This window comes from Lichenostomus cassidix, chromosome 8, assembly GCF_008360975.1.
Source record: "Lichenostomus cassidix isolate B80296 chromosome 8, HeHo_3.0, whole genome shotgun sequence".
In the NCBI taxonomy this organism is placed as follows: Eukaryota; Metazoa; Chordata; class Aves; order Passeriformes; family Meliphagidae; genus Lichenostomus; species Lichenostomus cassidix.
In genome coordinates, this window is record NC_139489.1 from 13,466,773 (window position 1) to 13,491,572 (window position 24,800).

The following is a 24,800-nucleotide window of genomic DNA, read 5'->3' on the forward strand; positions in this document are numbered from 1 at the left end:
ATCTAATACAGAACTAATATATATCATGTACATTAATGCATCACCATTACTTAGAGTTATCAAGAAATCCAAGAAAAACAGTTTAAATGTAAGTTTGTTTGAAAAAGAATAAACAAACATATATTCAATATTTATGGTGCCCACAATTTAAAGTATAAATTTGAAATTTAGATAACTGACTTTGAATTTAAATTCAACATAATGAAAAATATTATTAGTCATATAAAGCATCCTTTCAGTTCCTCATTTCAACAATTTAACATAATCTAGCAATGTATCACTGAGCCAAGATTTCAGGGAGCATTATAAAGAACATTTTCCTTCTTTGGTCAGTAAGGGGTCGAGAGTGTCTTCCATTGTCCAGAATTTTGTTTAAAATATGATTGCTTTTTGGACAAACACTGATCTGAACCCCTACAGTGTCTGCAGAAGACCACCTCTGGAGGGTTTGGGAGTCTTCTTTAAAACATAACACACTCGTTAGAAGTATTTCTGATCCTCTTTCTTTACTTCCATATACTTTTGCATTTTCATATTTGCAAGACTAAGTGGGCTTAATTTTAACTTTTTTCAAGAGTGAAATTCAAAATTTTTAGTCACTTCTAATCTTTGTATCTTGTAACAACTAAAACACTTAAGAATGATTTTACTTAATTGAGTGATAAATATTTCCAAGCACATAAAAAAAAACTTTGCTATTTGATACATGTTAATGTGGCTGAAATAATAAGATAGCAAATATTTTCAAATCCACTTTTTTTTATAACTCCTATACTAATATGTCTGTAATTCCCAACTGTAAATGGACTATTTTAAATTTTGTTTCCCTACCTTTAGAATATTTGGATCTCAGCAGACTCCAAAAATGGCAGTGTACTGCTCTTTTCTTGCCCAAAGGATAGATAAACTAACACTTTATCATGCACAAATGATTTCTTCTTAGTAAGTCACAGTTTATCAATTTTAATGTTATTCTAGCAGTAATATATATTATATTATTCTTAGTTGCAAAAATAATTATGAACAGAGTTCCATTCAGAATACAGTGCTAAATTATGAGTAGTTCTTATTCATTCTGTAAGTAATTTTATTCACATCATTTTTAGGAAGCATGACCTAAGCTCTATCACCCAACGTAATTGTTCTGCACATCAAGATCATTTCTGTGGTGGAGCTTTCTCAATGAAAAAGAGAGTATGCTTTCTTCCTAATGTTAATTTAAGCGAGTAGCCCATTTTTAATGTCAGATGGTGAGAGACTGCTTTTAATCTTTCAGTAATTTGTATTTGATATAAAGTTAATGTGAATAGAAAAATCTATATTAGCACTGTCTCATTAAACTCTCAGAGTACATCGTGATGATAAAAGGGTACTTTTTAAACTTGAGATAGCTAATGTGATAAAAAATACCTTTAACACGTTGTTGTGAAGACACAATCTTAATGTCTTTCCAATTCTATTAGCTGACTTTAAAGATGGAAAACCATGTTAAGGAGTATTTCACAAAATGTCAGCACACAATTTTAAAAGGATCCTTTTTCATCATTTAGACAAAGCCTCACAGGCAAAACAGACAATGAGCGTTCTACCGGATAAAAATGATGATTAGAGATAGTAAATACTATGAAGCAAGTTAATTAGCATTAAAAAAGGATTTCTCACAATCAAAGCTCACCACAATACAGAGAGGCTGCAAAAACGGGTTAAAAGTGCCAATTTGTTTTGCCCTATCTCCAGACAAATTATTTGGGTGATGAAATATATAGGTCAGGCATCAAAGCATGAATGGAAACACTCTGGCACCAGCACACAATGCAATCCTGAATGAGGGTGGGGAGTGATCCCTGCAAACACTGCCTAGGGATAAGTGAATATGGGGTCCATCATGCAAACACAAAGGAAGAAATGCCTGGGCTGTGAAGGAGATACCAAAGAGGATGACAATCTGCTAACAAAATGAAAAAATATACACGATTCAGAAGTACATTGTGGAAGTACAACTAATCACACAAATTCTAAACAATTAAAAGGGTTTAATCTGATCTATTAATTATTTAGGGTAGTTGCTTGTCTTCTCAAAGAGAGGGTGCAAATGAAAGATGCTTTATTTTCTTTTATAAAAAAAGAAAATGGTCTCTGAGTCAGTTCCTGCAATGGCAAATCCTGAAGACCACAAGCACTGTATAAATTTTCAAGTGTTCACTTTGGAAGTAGAGCTTTACTGCAGTGATATAGCATATGCAAAATAGGTATAGTAGGTTGAAAATGAATCTCACCTTCTTCTACAATGGACAGCCATACAAATACTTACTAATGTCTTATTCTGGCACAATGTATTTACCCTTGGAGTATATACTGGGTTTGAAATCTGGATGTATTTTTGTTACTGTAAAGATTTTGAAGGTAGGTACACCCATATTTCAGAACCAGCAGCTCCCAAACAAATCACAGAAAATTTTTAAGAGAGGTAATGACCCTTTCTATCTTCAAAAGCCGATTTAGGAGTGAAGGTTTCCCATACACAAAAACTCTTAAGATTTCCATTTCCACAAAATGTAACATCTGTATTGCTGCACCAGGAGCACTGAAACATCACAGCTGGCACTAACCCCATGTCACATACAGGTCTAGAGATCTTATATTCTCCAGTGTCTGTCAAAATAATCTTGACTACAGTACCTCAAGTTTTCTGTTGCAAGAATTACTAATGTATTTATTGAGTTTTAGAGAAACATGGAACACATTTTGAATGCAACTGCTGTGTTGACTCACCCCTGAAGAGTTCATAGTTCCCAAGGAGGCTGTCTGAGGGAATCTGGCTGAAGATGGGCTACGATTTAAAGAGTGAGACCTGTTGACTGAGGACGTTCGCTGCATTTGGAGAGATGCTTTGGCTGAAAGAGGGCGTTGCTCAGCGCCCTGGGACTGCATAGTGAGTATTGATATGGAACGAGGGCAGCTCACAGAACGCCTTATTGGACCTGTGGATGATGTGGGGGACGTATATGATGGAGATTTTACATTTTTATTTGAAGGTTTGCAGTTCATTCTACCTGCAGACAAATTAAATGAATGATGTTATTACTTATTATTCTCTTAATGCCCATTTTTTAGTCTTTTTAACTAACAACACATATGATCAGTATGTCTGCACATATGTTGTACTACAGTGTATCTTGACTAACAGCTATATATGTAGAAGTCAGTTGTGTCAGATCCCCCTAATAATACCTAATTTACATACTTATAGGAACATTTATTTCTTCCTCTTATTCAGCTTTAATCAGGCAGACTCCAATCCACTATAACCGCGTGAGATTTATGAGAGAGGGCATGTGCTCTGTAGGTCAAAAAGTCTGTGACTTCTGTGTGTGGTTTCCTGCCTATAAGAATATGGAAACAGGAGAGAAAATTGGCTCAATGGATCCCATATTTGCAGATCCAGTATCTCTCATTTGCTACTGCATAGTTACACCAGTTTTTAATTCAGTTTTTGGCTAAATAAATATGAAAATAAAATTTTAGAAGCAGCACTACACATGTGCAATTACATTATAAAGTTCTGTGAGGCAATACACCACTAAAACAAAAAGTAACACACTATATCTATTAATCTAGAAAACATTTTAAAGAAACTGAAACAAGCTAAGCAGTGCTTAACCCTAAGATACAGAAGTTGACAAATTCTGAAAGACTGAAGAATTTAATATAATTTATCATGAATGCCAGACTTACTTGGAAAAGTGATCAGGTAACTTACCTGATCGTTCCAAAGATTTGTATTTATTTTCTTCAAGATCATATGAAACTTTTTTCTCCTTTTTTTCATTGTGGTCTTCCTTTTCAGTTTCTTCTCCTGATTCTGACACAGTGCTACAGCTATCACAGCTACTAGCAGTGCTGTGGTTCTTAGATTTCCTTAAGGATTGTGCACTTTCTGGCATTGAACACAAGGGCTAAAAAAAAAAGAAGAAAAAACACCCAAGAAATTGAATTGAATCCCAAAGAAACAGCTGACTATCACACTAGATCCTTGATTCAGGCAGATTCAGGCAGGATTTGCACAGCTGTAAACCCTCCCAAATTAGATTGGAAGTTTGTCCTAAATTTGAGAATAATTGCTTAAATATTTCATTAAATTCACTCCACAGTAATACTAAGCTTTCTCACGTGAAGAGCAGCATAATATAGTAAGAGAAGGGGGAGGAATTATTTTATTTCAGGTATGAATTGTGCTACCAAACATACTGAATTAGGGTTTGAAATCATAAATCAATTGATACAGAATACCATTTACAATCAGTTCAGGTTCCTCACTGATACTTGCAATAACTGAAGCTACAGTTTTAACAATGATCAACATGAAACAGAAAAATATGTCAGGGAACTTTGGCTGTTTTCCTTCTGAAAAGAAAGTGATTAATCCACATCCTGCAGAGAGCAGAGACCAAAGAATACAGCTGGGGGTTCTTGGTGCCTCCTATGCACATGGGATTCAGTGTCATTAGCTAATTAATCCTGTGCTATTACCAAGGATACTGCAGGACCAAAACCAAAACGGTGGAGACAGAGAAACTGATCCAAGAACAGAAGCTACAAAAGAAAAATTTTCTTCTTCCATCTACCATCAGTAACACTCAAAAAATGAAGTATCTTCCATTACATCTATTATCCTAACTAGGTTTATGTAGTCACCTTTTTTTCCTACACATTTTCTTTCCAGTAACTCTCAGCTAATAAGAAGCTATCCTGATGGCCTCATCTACCTAATGGATTACAATTAAAGCTCAGATTTTTAAAAAATTCATATAATTATTTCTGAATGTACTTTGAGTCAAAGTGAAACAGAAGAACTCTCAGGAAGAATTTAAATTTTCCTAATGTCTTAGCATAATGTAATACACCTGGATTTATTAGGAAGGTAACAGGAAAAAGCCCCAAAACATCTTGTTGCTGCAAGATGCACTTTATAACTAAATAGAATATACCTAAACTTCTATTCCAGATAAGGAAGAGAAGGGATTTCTGCCACTAACTAAAAGTATGTTTATGCAATCTCAAGCTGTTAGACCAGATAAGGAGAAGTTAGAGAAGAATATTGCATTGAGGGGAGCCCTGACAATTGTTGTTACACAAAGAATATGTTGATATGTATCTGTCTGCCAAAGGGATAAAAGTAAGGTGCCTCAACACTTACTGCTTTCTTAAAAATAGCTGTCCTAATCATGAAATGCTGTGTATGATGGAGACATATTGATCAGATATTCCTGAGGAGTTATACAAGGTAAACCAAACATTTTCAATCACAATTCACAGGGGCTTTAAGGTAGGTCTTATTCCACTTATCATATACGTGTTCCTCACACATTCTACAGTAAACAATATCAATTAACAAAGAAAAGAAATATCAAAGAAATTACAAAAAGAAATAATGAAAAATAATAGCTAGATCTGGGTGTAAACTGACCACTTAAAGTAAGAGATATCTCCTTTCCTAGCAAGTCTAATCACCTTGATTTTCCCCTTATGCTAGCACAATTCTTCTGTCATTAAACTTATCTGATCTTATACCAAAAGAATTAAAATTAAAATTAATTTCTCCTTTCCTCCACAATATCTGTTATTTTCGTTCCTTAGTCCGTTGTCCTGCACAGACAGTTAACCCTGACAGTGTGTAGGTGTCAGGAGCCCTCTAGAGGCTACAAATAAACTGGACATTTCCACAATGCATTTCTCCATCTATGCAAAACTCAGTGATATTTTAATTGCAGGAAGAAATACCTTAATTCTGTGAAATTCTTGATTTCCTTTTTCCTACGCTGAGTTCCTAATCATGTTCAAATAAAAACAGGGCTGAAATTCCTAGCAAATATGGAATTATTACATGGAAAGCTTGCATGTATTTATCACACAGCCCTCAACCTCTCCTGTGTATAGATATGTATGTGTAAATGTAGATGCTTATATATGTCTCTATGTATGGAGGAGGATGAGGAGGAAAATACCTCTCTCTCAGAACTATTCCAGTTGTTTGGTTGGTTTTCAGAGTCCTGGCTGGATTTTTTTTTTCTCCCAAGGAAGAGTGCAACCCAAGGCAGTGCATTTGACCTAAGAGTATCTTCTGTCAGCAGGGCAGCCACTGAATGTTAAAGGGGGACAGACTTCACTGACCTTCTTAAAATACCTTTTGTGTTGGGTAACATGACATGGAAAGTACAGGTCCTGTGGTTGCTTTTTCTCTTTTTTTCGTTTGGTCTTGCATATGTTTCTATTTCAATATGCAAATAGTTCTGTATTTGTAGGATTTTGTGGTTACAAGATGAGGTTTACAGCTGGATTATTCTCTTACCTGACAGACTGACAAGCAATAGTAATTTCTACTGCCTGCCTCACTCACTGGATTTCTATATAGATATATATTTAGACATTACATACCTCATAGCAGCTTCTTTACAAAGAGGTGGCCAATTAAATCCACATTACTGGCCATATGCACCTTAACTCTTACAGGAAAGAGATGATGCTCTTTTGGTGAAAGATACAAGGACTATCTGCATGGGCAAGTGTATTTCAAAGGGAGCACACAGGGCATTATGCAACCAGGGAAATCTCTGGTCACATGGCTTCACTGTAGGCAAGGTTTAAATGATTGAGAAGTGTATCAGGAGCATTAAAAAGATGCAGGAGTAGAAATCCTGCATAGCATGAAGTGTTCACAGTGCAAGGAAAAGAAACAGTCTCCCTGGATAAGTTAGTTTGATTGTCTACCCTTTTGATTTCACCAATTTCAGGGGAAAACAAAAAAAAAAGAGAAATTTTGGTTATAAGCCATTTTTTCTTTCTGCTCTAAGTGCAAACAGTATTGTACCAGTTAAATAGTTGTAAGCTACACAATCCATTTGCCTGCTATAAAAGACCATGGCACATAGTCTTACTCATAAATTAATCAAATTTTATCTTAAAACTAACTAAGAGAGGTTTCTCAATTTGGGCTTAGTACCCTATTAATGGTTAATTAAATGTTACAGCCTCCAGCCTGGGAATGTCTTGTGAACAATGAGTGTAGAGGTAGAATAGATCAAGTCAGTGTGCATACAGACAACCAGATAGAAGTTCTCTGAGAGTTGCTGGGAAAAGACAAGCTTCTGGGAAAAGGGAAAAATGTGACTGAGATGTTAAACTTGAACTAAGTGACCCCACGTTAAAGAACTGAAAACAGAACTTCAAGAAAAAGAATCCCTGTAGGAATGTGGACTGAGGGGTTTTTTCTCTTGTTTAAATGAATCCACCACTGTTAAAGCACGAGCTCACAAAATCCCCATATTTGTAATGAGGTCCCTGCAAATCTATCTTAATACCAGATTGGGCATGTAGATCCTCTTTCCAGAATGCACGCCTGTAATAAGATGTAGCTCTTTGGATTCTTGCACATATCTAAAGTACCTCTTCAAGCTCAGAACAATTGTCAGCATTCATTTTGTACAGAAATCCACAGATTTGTGCACCATGTCATCAGAAACATAAAACACTAAAAATATGTACATGCATCCATAAACAAATCAATTAGAGCTCAGAACAGAGATGTAGGCTCTTCTAAGCAGACTTGACCTAAAATGTTTACAGGATATAAAAAACATACTTATTTTAGCCAAGCCCAAACTATTTATCTTTACTGGCTTAGAGATACGCAGTTTATTTAAGGCAAAGACTCACATGAACTATGCACACAAGCAGAAAGCATTAAGCTAAAAATAATATACATTCACATTAAAAGCAGATTTTGGATACAAAACAGGTTCCAAGATATACTGTACAACCCTCTTAGAAAGTGAGCAAGCTATAGATATATCAAAATTCTAATTAATTCTTTTACCTTCCATAGTGCCTTTTATCCCACAATCCTAATTTTGGCACTAATCAATTAAAGATGAAAGCATTCTTTTGAGATCCACTGTTGATATAAAAATCTTTTCACACACTGAAATCAATCAATCTCTCATACAGTTGTTACCATGCATGGCAATTCCTCAAAATGGTTTAAAGAAGAATCTCATAACCCCTTAAAAATTTAATGGGATTTAGTTGGACAAATGCTTCTCTTCATACTCAAAAAAAAAAAAAAAGAGTTAATGGCAGTCTGAGGAAGAAAACTTCCAGCAGGATCAGCTAACTAAATTCCCCACTTGAAATTCTCAGAATACGTGTCTATAGAGTAAAACAAAAAACTGGTATCTAAAAGTCAAGTACCTTAGGTCCTCGCTGCTTGGTGCATTTCCCCATCAGCTTTTCATCATCTATTTCACACTGCTCCAGAAGATCCAAAATGTCCTCCTCCTAGAAACGGGAATTTCATTACTATTAATTCAAAGCAGGACATACCCTGTCCTTCCAAAATTCAAGCAGAGTGGTAGAAATTTGAAATTACTTTGATTACTAACTCCTGAAATAAGACTATGGATTCCTCCACAGGAGGAAATAGAAATATTTCTTCTCATGCATGCATCTCTCCTTGCAAGCAACATGGAATTGAGGTTTCAATCCAGTATTAACATTTATTAAAAATAAAATTCTGAAGAAAGGATTAAACAAAGATTCCTGTAAAACTGCTGGATGATGCCAACTACAAAGACGCAAAATTATTTCTCAGGATCCCAAATTACATCATGTTAGCTGGTTATCATTATAGCTGTTTTCCTACTGTCTCTGACTAAATACGTAGGCAATCAGGCAGTTTTGGCTGCCTTCAATCCTTAAACTAATGGAGCTGGTTTTAGGATATCTCTTGTCCCAGTCCATACAAGTGGATGAATAGGCTGGGAACATTACTGGAGGAAGAAGGAGGCAATTACCAGCTCAAAAGCAGTTTGTGCCAACCTCTGGTTTGGCCAGGGGTAAGGCTGAGGATCAGGGAAATGGCAAAGTAGCTTAAAGCCATCTAGCCTGTCTCCACCCTGGCTCCACTGCAGTTCATCCAGATTCAAGGATCTGGCCCACAAGCTGCACAAAGAATAAGATCATGGAACATTATCAAATGCTATTAATTGGCCATCATACATGATTATAATGAAACTAATCCACAAGCTCATGAATTCAAAGTTAAGTAACTCCTAAAGCCAGTATTTGGTGTACTTCAGTACCTTCATTCTTTTCAAAGGGTTATTCATTTCCCGCTGAAGTGAAGCTGCTCTTCCAGCAAGAAATGTCTGGAAAGCAGTGGCTAACAAACTCTCATACTTTTCAAGTAATGTCTTATCATCAGGAGGGTAAATTCGCCTAAATAGGAAAAAAAGAAGAGTTTAAGATAGAAGCTGAGCTATTTATCACACAAAAGTAATGTCACTAATGCACAGTCTCTAATGCATACACATCCCTTCTATAGCAATGCTATCATATCATAAAACATACACTCTGAACATTGCTCTCTAAATCTAATTTTAATTCAGTGAACACATTCTTGTTTAAAACAGCAATTAGCCAGTCAAAAGAAATACCATGCAGGTCATTCCAGAGGTATACCAAAACCCAGTTTTGCAGTGCTCAGAAATTTCAGTGGGTGTGAGTGATGCATACAGATGTGAATGATTCATGAAATATTAACAAAATATTGTATGTAAAGTTCAGAGCCACAACATAATTTGTATTAGCAATAAAAGGACACAAAACAATTTGTATTAGCAATCAAAGGACAGAAAACAGTGAAAATCTGAACAATTCCTTTGATCTCACGGGCAGGCTATAAATTAAAGATTGAGTATGTACTGCAGTTGAATGCCAAATCCTCAAAAAATTAACAGGAAGAAATAGGTGCTATGAGAAAGAAAAAAAAAACAATTGGTACATGGATATATAGGGTGACTGATTTTCCATTAGAGCAGCTCTGCCATTATTCTCTAAAATCACAGGTAAGGAGATTATGACAAATCAGAAGCAGGAGTTGGTGATTTATTCATGTTCATCAAGCCACAATGGGCTTTGAAGAAAACCACTTCAATCCATCTGTCATGAATGCCTGAAACACAGCCAGAAACTATGAAGATGGAAGACTAATTTCTAATGTATTGTAAGGAGTAATCCATAAATTAATTTGGCCTGTGCAGTGCAAAGCATGGACACCATTTATATAGTGCATGACATTATGTGACTTTTATGTATTTGTGAATCCTTTCTGAACTTTTTACAAGGTTCTTTTCTTTCTCCTTCTTAATTTTCAGACTTTTTCTCCTTGCAAAGTTGTCTATCATGAGGATTTTGTTGCAAAACAAAAAAAGGATAATTTGATACCATTAGATTCAGGGCAGTTTCTAGAACAAAATGAAGATTGTTCCAGTTTGTATTAAACACCTGAAGGAGATTTAGGTTCTAATTTAGGGTCGCCTTTTAATGGTGTTGATTCTACTGCAGAAAAGTGCCATTGAATAGTTTACAGAATAATATTCTTAATATATTTAGAAATAGACTGCAGCTTTTCGAAGCTGTGTGCGTCCTTTCCAATTCCTTGTGAATTCACAAGAGCTTGACAGTGTGGCTCCTACATCAGCTGCCCCAAGATACTCCTACTGAAGCCTGCTGTGCTTGCAGACAGACATGGACCAAGCCAATTGCTGAGCTGATATCCACAGATTAAATCCAAGCCTGCTTGATTTCAGGTTTCTCTGGACTTTCATTCAGAGTGCAATATTAATCCATTCATCAATACTAGCATCCAAAATTTCCATGATTTTATGTCAATGCCTGACACAAGCTAGTCCTGCTCTACAGAGGAACATCACATGGAGAAAATACTGCAGAGCCTTCAGATAAAATTCCTCTTCTTCTCTAGCCAAAATTACTTTCCTTCTCAGGTTCTTCTAATCCTTCAGCCTTTCCTCAAACACATGGTAAAAAAAAAAAACCACTCAGCTGTTCCGCCCTTTTACAAGTGCACGTTCCTCATGAAGTGACACTTTACTTTTTCCTGGGGAAGAAAATATTTTTGTGGTTGTATTGATTTACATTAACCCAAAAGCTAAATAAAAAGACCATGTGGTTCATTTTCAGTGAAGAACTGAATAAGCAACTGAAATTGTGATCAGTTAATAAACTAGACTTTTAAGTTAGTGAAAAGAAGAATGTGTTAAGGCATCACGGTGCTCCTCTTTCTAATAGTAGCATGAAAATAACCACTTTATCACTTCATTGTACATCTAGGGTTTTCTCTTACTTACTAGTTCAGCTCCACATATCATGAAAAGATGGAATGAAAAGTTACAAAGAAAGACTCTTTATAAGCAAAATGTTAAGTCATCAAAAATCAGGATTTCACATAAACATCTATCTGTTTAAATGAGAATTTTACTGAGAATTATAGAACATCTGCTCAAAAAAAGGCAGCGATGACTAGCTTCCGACTAGCTCACAATAAAATACGTGAACTCAGACCTCTCACACCCTGGATGAATGTTACAAAAAGTGGGAAAATGTTCCCATCATCTCTTCCTAGCCTTACTTTTCTCCCTTTCACCAAATATTCCTAGGCCATGCTTTCACGTCTCAGTGAAGCAAATATCAAGAAATAATAATAAAAACATCACAAAACAAAAATTTTGTTTTCTGGTCAATGCCTATTGTAACTGACAATATAAAGCTCTCTTTTAAACATACTTTACCAAGGAATCTGAAGGTACTTACATTTCAGCCTACCAAGATCCAAAATCAAGGTGCAAAAATACAAATAAAGTCTTTCACATAGTCTATTCAAACTCTGTTCCAAATGATGGAAGAATGAGTAAAGTTTCCTAACTTTTGGCAAGCCTTAGAGATACAATTCAAATACGATATTTTTATAGGGGAATAATCATATTGCACCCTCTGTCCCCAAGATAAGAATGATCATATGTGATTTGAGAACAAGTTCATAACTACAGTAATGATTCTTGGTGCATTGAATGCTAACAATCATGTCTTTCAAGCAAATGTCTTGCACAAACAACAGGGTGACTGATGTCATATAAATTCTTAAGTGCATGGAAAAAATTGGAATCAAGAAAAGAACTATCTGAAAAAAATATACCTGATGTATATGTTTTCTAAAAATGCCTATACATTTTTGGCAGAAAATTATTATCTACCACAAATACTTGTTTCCACTGTTCCTAAAGAATATACTGAATACTTCCTACTAATACAGTCAAAAACATTCACCTGTAGTTCCCCATGTGTCTATTTTCATGCTCCTCTTTGGAAATCTGTTTACGTACTTGTGCAAGTCTTTCCTTCTACAAATCAAGAAAGTAAGACAATTAAAACAAAAGAGAGTATAAACCATGAGCAAGAAACAGCACTTTTCTCCCCTCCTACCAGTTCTTGTTTTCTCCTTTCCAGTGTGTGACGCTGCCTCTCCCAGTCTGAGGAACCTGGCAACAGTTTTTTCACTGACCCTTGACCATACAGTCTTCTTTGAGCCTCAGCCTTCTGTTGGGCTAAATTTTTCCTTTTATCACTTGTCCTGAAATACAGATGATATTGAGAAATGTCAATTCAATGCAGCTGAGACACTCTTTCATATCAAGTACATCATCTGCATTTTCCAGTCAATCATATAAAATTAGAATTTAAACATTTGTTAAGATTTTTTTTTATATTAACTTTCCTGGCTACAGTATTTTCACACTTTAAGGGATACTGTATTGACTCTTTGCTATAATTTAACATACACACATGGTTGTATCTATTTTCCTGAGGTGTAGTTTTTTTCACCATATCTCAGCTACCAAGTTTTCCTGTACAGGGCTATGGCTTTTGACTGAATGCAACACTATCACTCAAGCAAATTTCCTTTATGGCCACTTACCCATGACTGCATGCATATGCCAATGTCAAGATGCGTTTGAAAAATTTCAAAAAAGAAGTACAAAAATTACTACTACCATTCATTTTTTGCAAGCACATATGCATGAAGAAAAATTAAATTGGGATTAATTTCTATAGCATAATTGGCAGCAAGGGAAACATTTACATTTTGAAAATATGAAGGTGGAAAAAAGGTTTTTCATTTTCTCTGAGTCCAATTCAAATTTAATTTTAAAAAAAATCAAAGCAACAGAAATAGAACCCAACTGAAGAAAAGAGGACAAGGTACCGTATGTTGAGAAGCTGTAAAGCATTTAGCAGAACACCTTTTTTTACATCATAGTCTATTTTCTGATCTGTTCCAAAGCTTGGGGCACGATTAATCTGAAAAAAATGAGACACAGAAGACTCAGGAATGTTCAGGTTCACCTATTGTAACAGGCTTTGTAAAAATGACTCCTTCCAATATAGCAGAGATTAAGGGAATACATGTTGAGAAGTTCTTTTCCATTTTTTTTTTTTTCTTATAGAGTATTGAGTATCACAGATACTGGGAGCTGGGAAATGTACCCTTTCAGTCAGCAGGTTATCCAGACATTTACAGTGCACACCATTCAAGTTCTGGCACTGGGAATCCAGTCTAATCTGCTCTTGGTTGCTGCCACCAGAAATTTACCACACAAAGTGCTGTTAAACACACTAGAACAGAAGATGTGCTGTGCTGTGGTGGTCCAGAACAGCAAGAGTTAAACTCTTTCCTAGTTTCAAGTCTGAAATAACTTTAAACACTACTCTAAAAAGTAGCAACTATACAAGGACAGAAAGAGGCTCTACTCCAAGGTCTTCTTAAGCATATTTAAATAACTTTTCAGATACACTTGACAGCAACATGTCAAGATTTAAGTTATTACATCAGTACATAGTGTGAAAACATAGGATAATTAACAGTCTCAGCAACAAAAAGCTTATAAACTACGTATAAGAGATTAAAAATGGTACCACAAATATAGAGAAACAAGGAAAATGCTGGGAAAAAACTGGGAATCTCACAGTGAGACTAAATCACACACTTAACAGCCAGGAGTTTCAACCAGCCATCTTATAAAGCTGACAAGCTTTGGAGTCCCTACAGAACCTCAGTTTTCAGGAAGCCTTGAGGGGGAATAATGATTTATTCCAGGAACTCTTTCCAGGCTGGTATAAAAATGTATACTTGAGCAATGGGTGCTAATGAGAAGCAGGAATCTCACCTTGATAGTGAATGATCAGTGCTGGTTACAGAAGGGGCAGATATAAGAGAGCTTCAGAAGTGAAAACTAATACCTTTGTGCCCCACACAAATCAGAAGTGGGATACAGTTTGCATGCCCAAAGCAGAGGGCAAAAGCAGTTAATTTTGTTTTAGCATTCTAAATGCATTAAGAGCATCTTGGAGCCTCTAGAGCTGTGGGACAGAACCATTGTGGCTGCTGAGCTACCCAGTGTCCTGTTGCTGAGTCCCAGCTGCACCATCATCCTTGGAACTGACGGGTGACTTTCAGCTTTGGGAATCCGCTCATTCACTGCTTTTGCAGACAGACTGGCAAAGTGAGCAGGGAGCTCTGATGTTGAAAGAAAAATCATGAAAATTCAGCAGAAATAGTGAAGAGATTTATACACATTCTTTTTTTGAAGACTTTCATCCAAATATTTAATTGACCAAGCTCTTTAGACTGACCTGCTAATCTATCATATCACAAAGAAGGACAAGAGATATGGTTGCTGACTAATCTGTAAGACTGTAGCACTGTAATCATGATAACATACTAGTGATATGCCACAATAGGTATTCACAATAACTGGTTACCAAACCATTGTCTGTGCATCTTTCAGACAGAGATGGTTATTTAGAGTTTAGTGACCCGAGAACCAGGACATGCATAACTAGCTTAATGTAACATCAGTAATTTTATCAGCAAGGCACATCTTGAAGATTGTTGACACAAACAGGATTGTATGAGGGACCCCAAAGTGCAAGCAAATGATGATTGCAAAGGCCTTGAAAATCCAGACACTGATGCCAGTGGCCAAAATGTGTTCACTACAGGAATGCAACCTTGTAAACTAGATAACACTGTGTCTAGGGGTAACAAAGAGAGCATATGGCATGATTCCAGATGTAAAAGACTTGTGGTAAAACATGGAGACAATGTGGAATTTCTGGCCACTAAATAAACAGTCAGTAAGTGGATGGTGGCAGCAAATGAAGAAAAATAACCCTAAGTGAAACTAAGAGCAAAGAGGAAGAAAACTTCACCATCGATAGTGTGTTCTTCCTGGTGAAGAACGTAAGACACTGAAAACTCGATATAACCACCTAACCATCTCTTTCTGGAGAAGCAGACATCTCCTACCCCATGTTGGCCTTCCAAGGGTAGAGACAAGGGCAAGCATAACACAAGAGAAACAAGCAGATGCCAGAAAGTTTGTGTATGTGTACTTTAACCACTTCATTAATAGGAATCAGCAATAATTGCTTGGTCTAAGGTGTTCACTTTTATTTCACCTGGACTGATAACAGTTTTGAACAGATTTTGCTAGCTCAATTACACTAAATAATAAATTTCTGAATGTGTATGTAAGGTTTCTTTTGCCTTGCCCACATAAATCACAAGGGAAGTTGAGTACCCTGCACTTGAGGCAGTTATTAAAATGCATGGAATCTTTTTTTGCAATGATCACAGCTTTGTGATCCCAGCTGGTTATAATGAGGGTAAACAAGGCTGGAGTCCATCCAAGAACTTCAACTGTATTTTTCCTTTCACATAAAATTAACTACCTTGGAAATTTTGGTCAGAAAGAATAAAACTGGATTTTGTGAGAATTGAAGGGAGATCTAGGTCGTTGTTGCTACTCAGAGAGGATGAAGGCTGCACAGATCCTTGCCAGGAACATTTGGTGCCACAAGATGGCAATCATGCATTTCCCAGAGCCCTCACTGCAGTAGAAGCTTCCGGAAGTTCAGCAGCATCAAGGAGCAGGGGAGCTACTATGAATCAAGGCAATATAAACAAAAGTCAACACAGGAAAGCAGAGTCATTATAGTATGTTGCACAATTTATTTCTTTTAATAGTTTATTAAGCTATCTTTATAACAGAAAAGCTACATGAGGCATGGAAACATGAAACTGATTGTCCTAATCCTATTTTGGCAATTTTCCCACAACACTGGGAACATTCAGGGCCTTGTGATTAGGACTTGTTACCACTGTTAGAAAGAATGATTCACTCCCCAAAGGGGGTTTTGGCAAGAGGGAAATGGTGCAAAGAGATAAGAGTGGAAATCTGTGGAAGAAGCCAGAAGTGTTTTAGAAAAAAAAATTATCTATATATGTGCACATATATATATATACACACAAAAAATATATATAATGTATAGTCTATGTATATACACTGCATATTTGACCTTTACTACACTACACACAACATACACAGAGTATGCATACATATACACAGTCTGTTGCAAGCACTGCAAAAAAGCATAAACAAGCAAGGTAAAAGAGTAAACGAGCACACAAAATTAATAATTAGGCTTCTAAGTTTGAAATTTCTGTTAGTTTGGGTAAATGTCTGGCAAAATAAGTTAAAGGATACCTGTATTACCAAAAGCAGAAAAGGAAATACTTAATGTCTGCATTAAAAAAAAACATGTACGCAATTCCAAGTCCTCAAGTATTCTCCAGCAACCCAAAATACCAGAGCAGCATTTATTACTTTACTCTCATAAACAAGGAGCCTGGGATAGCATGATTCTTGTCTGAGACCCATAAGTGGGGAATCAAACCCCCCAAAATCTCCATGCCTCATGTACACATCAGAGGAGACAGAGAGGTGTCCTTCAGAATGGACTCCCTATGCTGCCTGACTCACCACCTCTCACAGAATTGCTCTGGCAGCATTTGCTACAAGGCTGAATGAAATGTTACACACACCTACTTCAGTCTGCACTTAAATAACCACATACAGTCATATGCAAGCTACAGGCAACCTATAGATGATAATCTGGAAGTGTAATGCTCAGTCAAAGGGACAGCAAGCTTCACTGGACAAAAACAGAAGATGTTGATGTAGTACAGACTAAGTTCATGTCATGTGCTGCTTTTGGCGAGAACATCAAAGCCACCAAATATGCTATGTCTGCATGGCAACAGTGGAGGAATTTTATTTTTCTAATTAAAATTATAATGAACCCCTGAGAGAAATAAGCACAACAAAACAACTGTTGACAGTATTAATGCCAGCAAATGAGGTTATAATTCAGTAAATTAATTGTGTACATTTTGCTCATCAGTAGCCAAATCATATTCATGACTTGCTGTCAATAGACAGACTTGGAATACATTTTGCTGTTTTCCCCAAGCTGCACAGCCTCCCAACCAGTTAACAGAATGAAATCAGACAATCTGAAAAAAAAACGTGAACTTCATCTATATGTTATTAATAGGGCAATATAAGAGGCACATCAGACAAACCTCAAACATTCCTGCTTGAAAATGTGTGTGAGCACCACTTAAATTTAACTGTACCACTAACAAACATATCAGAGAAGAAATTTTTCTTCCAGTCTCTTCACGTCAATTGTTTGCAGCATTTCATGTGTATCAAATTAGTTTCTTCTGTTTATGGGGATACTTTTAAAAATCACAGGAGACAAAAAGAACACATATCCCCAAACCCAAGAAAATTAAGAGCATACATTCACAAAAGTTGTCAGAGCCATATAACATAGCCATACTCATGAAGGAAATCTATGTAGCACTCACTTGCTAAAATCAAGGTCCTCCAGCTACAATAACAACTGGGTTAATGTTATATTTCCCATTAAAACTTTCAAAAACATCTGAAATGCAGCATCAGTCCAGGAAAACAATTACCTTTTTTTCAGTATCAAAAATCACTGCAAAGTAGTGCTTCCATATGGATACTATAGAAAAGCACCATTTATGTGCTCAGCAACAGTGCACTGAATTTGTTTGCAAGTTTCTTACATAGATATGGATTCAGCTGAGGCTTAGTTAACTTTACTCCTAAAAATTTATTTTATATCTGTATAAGGAGGTTTACCTCTAGGAGCCATGGTTTTAGTTTTCTGTCCAGCAGAATATCAAATCCCAGGACTTCAAAGCAGACACTGTCACTTCCTGGAGCTTGCCCTGGCCTGCACATGCGATAAGCGTGAAGAACATGCGGCTCTGCAACTATCAGAGTTTTCACCACCAGCTCCTGCAGGGATTTGTATCAGAAGAATTCATCAGGAGACAAGAACCCAGCATATATTGAACTACTGTGTTTCATACTTTAATAGTTTAAATTTCATTTACATATCTACTAGAAAAAAAACATTTAAAATACTAAATAAATCGCCTATAAAAAATGAACTATTCCTATGCAGTAGCCTATATGACTTTGCATAGTTCTAGACTGCATTGTTATACTTCCCATGGTACATCCAAACTTTGAGACAAGCAATAAGTTAAATAGTAAAAGCAAATTGGTAACATAGTATAGTATAGCCAACTGTCATCCATTTCATTTTGCAATATAATTTTCAATAAGTCTTCTCAGAATCATACATGCAGCTTTAAGCTCTAACAATCTTAAGCCTATTCCTCATCTAAAGACACCTATAATACAACCACTTCAATAGTGTTGGTGTAAGTCCACAGATATATGCAACACTGACTACAATTTTGTACATATTCACACATAACTGTTTGGAAGCACTTTTGATCCTCAGAAAAATGTTAACATTAAATTTGTAATCAGACTCTGAATTTAGTCTTTTAAAAAACATAATTATCATTTATAGTATGTCCTTTGTGATATCCATTGCTGAGAATTTTGGATTAATAAAGTTTCAAAAATCATTCTGAATTGCAGTAAAGCAGATGGCAGAAGCAATTAATTTTCAAAAAATACACAAAATAAAGAAAAGTGCTTTAGTCTGTCTTACTGAAATATCACTCCAGAATTTGGAGACATCAAGATTATTTGTTTCTAGAAACTCAGTAAACCATTTTATGGAGCGTTTGCTTCCTTTGTCTTCTGTTTCATCCCGTTCAAAGTGTTCATTATGTTTATTGACAGAGTAGTTAGTCAGATGCATATACAATTGACTCTAAAAAAGGAAGAAGACATTTAAAAAACCTTAAGTACAATTCTAAAATAGTCAATTCAAAATCACATAAAGAAAAATTTACATTAAATCAATAATGACATCATCAAACAGCTCATATTTGCAAATACACTACAAGCAGATTTAGTACATCTCATTCTGAGACATTCCATTATTGAACGTTCTACAGCCTTCCTACAACAAAACCTGGGCTTCTCCTTAAGCCAGTTGCAGTCAGTTGACCTACCACTCAACATTTGGTTGGATAATATAGTATATCTGCCATTTTTACAGGTCTGTATGTAAACAACTACCTAAAAAGGTAAAGAGCAATTATCATAACTTAGGGAATGATTACATTCCACATGAAGCAAACAATAAAGATGGTATTTTGAAGTGCTGCTTTAGAAGTGCTAAAAATCACTCTGGCATCTGTTTCATAGACAATCCCACATTTCAGTTTTCACTGTAGCTTATTTATGAGAAGTGTTCTCATGATAGTAATACTTTAAAATATCTTTTACATATAAACTCATCTGCCATGCTGATATCTGCCAAAACTGCTCATTTTTAACTGGCTGGTAGCCATACATCAGAAGGAGGTAAATTTCAAGACATACATTTCATAAATGACTGAGCACGACAGTTCCTTTATGGAGCAAAATGTCACCAGCAGTAGACTCATGTTATCAGTTGAATTCAAAGAAAGCATTCCCTTTTCAAGGCCAATTTATAAATCATGATCTGTACATTTACATTCTCTCCCAGCACAGATATTAATTCAGCTTTCCACTTACACTGCCGTGATGCCTGTCCTCATCACAGTGACAGTTCTCTGTCATGTTTGATTACATACAGGAGAGTAGATGATATTCTAAGGTGGCCATAAGCCTTCTGTTCCAATTCATCTTTGATAGATAACACAAGCCTTCTGCTGTCATTTATCTCACCACATTTCCTTATCTTTAAAAAATTTAATGAAATTACCAAAACCCATCAATTTAATTGCAAGCTAGTTAACAGTATATTGTAGTAGCACTAGAAGCAATGACTTTCTCCCATGCTTCATTAGTCCTTTGAGAATCATTCTGAAATCTATTGGTTTGAGTCACTTTTCCATGAAATCCAAATTATTACAGACAAAACTAATTATTTTTTAGACTAAAGAAAAAAAAGAGAACCTGTTTGTGCATCTGAACTAATAGTCTGAAGTTATTTGGAACAATGTCACTGTGGAACAATGTCATCCAAAGAACAATGTCATTAGTGACAAGCAGGTTGTTTCATACAATAGACAACCTCCAGCATGAGCAGTTGTGAGAACACAGAAGAACAACTCCCTGTTCTGTTTATCCACTCAGAGCACATTTCAGTGCTGCTAATGCCGAGATTAGCAGCAATACAAAAATATTAAAAGCAAACTATTCCAAATATAGAACTGGAACACTTCCAAATATAGCATTTGTATCAGGCTTCAAATTGTACCTACGTTTTTCAAAGCCACACCAAGTGATGGTCACAATTTTAAGTTTCACATAGGCAAAAAGGCTCTAGGGTGTTGTCTGTTACATAATTACACTGAAGTTGCTCTAAAAGCAATGGAGTTCAGAGTGAGGTACAACAAACCCAGATCTACTAATGCCTCCCAATGCTGTAAATCTACATCTTCCTTAGACATCTGCATTTTGGTCCGTGCCAAAAAAGAAGGGTTTACACCCCTCAACAGGGCAACATGAATCATCCTAAAGCTGCCAAGTACATACTCCTTGTATGCTGAAGCAGTCACTGACTAACAGCAGCAGCAGCAGGAGATTCTCTTGTGTTCAGGGACTGCAGTGAGCGCTGGTCCCTTGTAGTGATGGTTCTCTCCTTTCTCCCTAAATTCCCAAAATCATGGCTGGAACCTTGCAGGACCATCAGCAAAGACTCCCAACTTCATGGATGCTAAGAAATTATCTAGCAGGAGATAAACCTCAGTACCACCTGCCACCCCAGCCTCAGTCTCAGATGAACTTAAAAGCAATGTGACTGTTCTTGAAGTGATTTGATTTTCTTCATTTTTTGGTTGATATCTTTTGCTTTCTTCTAGACAACATTTAAGCACTTCAGCACACATACATACAAAGTCATATAAAATTTTTTTATATAAGCATTAATATGGCTATACTTGCAATTTTGATAGAAAAGCATGTATTTAGTATCTCATATAAAATTTTTTCTCTTCAGTGACAGCGCGTAAGTTTATCCAGATGAACTCATGTCACAGTTTATTTAATTTTACCACCTGCAAACACTGCCCAGGTTGAAGTCTGCACCATAAGCAATAAATTGGAATGAACTCCAACTTACCAAATTTGAGTCACTGGGGGGGTGATACTTCTCCGTGCCCATTCTCACCAGTCCATCATGATATAAAAATACTTTTAATGGATCACAGGAGGTTACAAGAATATACACACGTAAATCAAACTTGTAGCCTTCCATAAGAAATGGCTTGTCAAGATATTCCTGAACAATTAAGTGATCCTGAGCTTGTAACTTTTCTCCATTTCTTATTAAAGAGATCCTGGTAAAAACAAAAGTTATTTTAAAACTTGGACATTACTCTTTGAAATAGATTATCATGGTCACCCAGCCAAGTAGTCAGGCTAAAATCTACCTGAAGGAAGAGACTTACATATCTGATTTTTAGGGCAGAGAAAAAGCTCCATTCCCTTACAAGGCTTTTGGTTTTCTGTCCTTTATTGTGCTTCCCTAGATGAAAAAAGGCAACGAGCCATTTCAAAGTAACTTTCTGCTTGCTTTGATTCAACAATTTGTAATAATGGGTTTGCTCTACACTTAGAAATTGTTTGGCAGAACGACCAGTCTCCAGCTTCTGTGATTATTCCCCATGAAGCTCTAAAAATAGATTTCCAGTCTTTGTCACAACTTCTGCCTGAGGTACAGGCTGCAAAGAACTTTCAGTGCTAACCTGACTTAGTAAGGTGATGATGTTTGCAAAGCAGGACACTGATCTATATGACTAAGGATGGCACAGATTAGGCTCAGTATTTCTGTATTTCCCATTTTCCCACACCAGAATGAAAAAAGTTTTATATATGAACTATGAACTTCCAGTCTCTTACACAGAATTTAAATAACTGCACAGTCTCACAAGTCTAAGCACAGCAGATAAATTCACAATAAAATGATTGTGTTCTTAATAGTTGAGTTTAAGCTTGTGAAGCCTTCACCCAATACATTGACTTTCACACAACTTGAAATACAATCTTCTTACTAATACACAGCTCCTGTTAATGTTGTAAGTAGCACTGGATTTCACCTTTAATGGGTAAGAAGATTGAAGTTAACTCACAACTTACCCATGTCCCATTGCACCATTAGCTGGTTTGACTATAAAAGTTTTCTGTCTGCGTTTCTTCTTCAATTCTTTTACATAGTTCTGAAACTGTGTGTATTCTGCAGGAAAGATCCATGTTCGAGGAATGAAACTGTACTCCTGAGGCTGACTCTTGATCATTCTGCAAAAAAAAAGTGTAATTGAGTTAAAATCTTTTGACTACTTTGATGTTTCAATCCTCAGGATTAAAAAGCACTTATGACAATTTGACAAGGTAACTTTTTTTGAAAAATTCTGTAATATGAAAGCAAACTTCTGCATTTCATTAAGAATAGTTAGAGCTCTATTACATATTCATATCCATCTCGTTTCTTGGCATCCATCTCACTCCTGTTACATTTTTGGCCAGTTATTCAGATGACTTAATGCTATTCCTATTCTTAGAAATAATGAACTTATAATAAACCATGGATTTTTGGGGGGTGAGAATAGTATTTGGGAAGTATTTTAGTTTTCATATTGATACGTGTTTGGGGAGGTATGACGATCAACACAAGAAAAAGAAGAATGGGTTTATTTGGAGTTTCTTCCTGGGTGCAAAAAATATTAATAACAAAGACTGAATTTAAAATTAAAATGGAAGCAATTTAAGAAGAGGTTTTTGTTCCTTTTGAAATAATTTTTTAAAATAAGGAATTGTAGTAAATATCCTTTTAACACAGGCCAAGCAACTCATTCATTTCCTATATAGGAAAAATCACACAAACTTTTCTTTGTGTTTGGTCCCAGTATATTGGGATTAAGATCCCAAGAACACCTAATTTAATCAAAAGTAAGCAAAGACATTCAAAGGAAGACCAAGCGGAGAGGCAGTAGGGATCAGGGGGTGGAACAGAAGAACTAAAGTAAAAATAAGGTTAAAACATTGCAGGGAATCAAATTTTGAATGTGGTTAAAGGAGGCAGCAAGGTCCTCGCATCCCTGATTTAACAACTATGGCAGCTGAGGTAGTGAGTATACTTCATTTTATACCTCTGTTGTCTGTGAAGAAAAACAGGAGAGGAAGAATGGTAAAGAATTCAGGGAGTAGAAATTTCCATCAGCCAAAGCTGCTTATGTGGCAGACAGTAAGACAGACCCACACCACGCTGTCAGTATGGCTTGGGTACATAGGGGTTGCTTTAATGCTGGGTTGCTTTAATGCAGCCAAGTCAGAGGAGCTGTGGGGACCTGGTGGTACTATGCACACTGCTATCATAGTTCCCAGCAGAATAAATTTAGTTTTTGCTGAGCTACATACTGGTGCAGCTAGCTTGCTTCAGGTACTCAGTTACCTGACACTTCCTTCATATAGAACTTCAAATGAAATTAGTTCAGGTAACTCACAACTACTCTGTAACATAGAGTGGATATATCTAAAACACAAATATCCACAGACCAACAGAAAGAAACTGGAAGTTTAAAAAGAGATTAAGTGATGTAGGAAGTTCCCCAGCTTTGATTTTTTTTAAATGCCATTATGATAAATTTTAATATTTTTCAATTAAATACAGACATAGCTATATTTCTCCTTTTGTATGGAAAAGCAACAGCATCAGCATAACTTAAGTGTAAAAGGGGCAATATCATTTCCATTTTTCATTTCTACTATGAGCCTACAAAATACTCCTGGGCAGATACTTTTTCTTTAAGTGGCTAAAATACTAATGGAAAAAACAGAGCTGTCAGCCACATGTGTAGGGCTAGGACTGTAGCCAAGCCCTACTGGTATAATGGATATGCTGTCACCAAACTGTGTAGCCAACTACCCAACAAACACTCTGCAGAAACCACAATAGCTATAGCAGTACTGCACGAGGTTCAGTGCTTCTGCAGTTTCATTGTAACTATTATCTTTACAAATCTGGTTTAATGAAAGCCACTGAATATTCAGGAAAACTTTTTAAAAACATAAGTAGGTATTGTAATTCCTGATTCATGCATATTGTTAAACTACTCTCCATCAGCTCTATATTTATGAATGTTATTACTTTGCCAACTGAGTAGCTTATCTAGGCAGAAATTATCCTATTTTTAGGCAAAAAGCAATTCCTGTGTTAGATTCAATCCCTCTCCAGATTATTTATCATATGCATCCTGTTATATGCTAGAGACCTGCCATTTAGCTTACTCAAGGATTTCAATACACACACTCCCTACTCATTGAATACAGCTTCAAGGTATTCCTGATATATTATTTTGTGACTGCAAGTGTATCAGTTCTATATGCCTTTTCTTTCTGATGCATAAATGGGTAGACTACAAACACTTAATAATATGAAGTGGAATACTTCAGCATTGTTTATAAGTTCTGGGGCTCACTAAAACTTTCAAAAAAGTAATTCAGCTCTGTTCTTTCCCTACTTGGCCCTATTCAGAAAGGGCTTAGGAACATCATCAAGTAGCCTGTGGAATCAAGGCCTGTTCCATTACAATG

At 36.1% G+C, this 24,800-nt stretch overlaps 1 protein-coding gene across 9 annotated transcripts in view; it reads right to left on the reverse strand.

Annotated features, from left to right (window-relative positions):
- TTLL7 (tubulin tyrosine ligase like 7) overlaps positions 1-24,800 on the reverse strand; it is a 63,361-nt gene that overhangs the window by 14,530 nt on the left and 24,031 nt on the right. For 6 of the 9 annotated variants that reach the window (XR_014853736.1, XM_085067927.1, XM_085067932.1 and 3 more), the window contains 12 exons: positions 22,347-22,505; positions 21,331-21,547; positions 18,820-18,984; positions 17,931-18,089; positions 13,118-13,212; positions 12,337-12,484; positions 12,181-12,254; positions 9,138-9,273; positions 8,248-8,334; positions 3,761-3,956; positions 2,773-3,053; positions 1,411-1,467 (listed from right to left, as the gene is read on the reverse strand). Coding sequence is in view for 8 of the 9 variants with exons in the window: in XM_085067927.1 (XP_084924053.1) it covers positions 1,411-1,467; positions 2,773-3,053; positions 3,761-3,956; positions 8,248-8,334; positions 9,138-9,273; positions 12,181-12,254; positions 12,337-12,484; positions 13,118-13,212; positions 17,931-18,089; positions 18,820-18,984; positions 21,331-21,547; positions 22,347-22,505 (1,774 nt within the window). In the remaining variant the exon portion in view is untranslated. Of the gene's footprint in view, positions 1-1,410; positions 1,468-1,489; positions 1,949-2,772; positions 3,054-3,760; positions 3,957-8,247; positions 8,335-9,137; positions 9,274-12,180; positions 12,255-12,336; positions 12,485-13,117; positions 13,213-17,930; positions 18,090-18,819; positions 18,985-21,330; positions 21,548-22,346; positions 22,506-24,800 lie in introns of those variants that run through there. The other 3 variants (XM_085067935.1, XM_085067934.1, XM_085067933.1) reach the window with 3 other exon arrangements.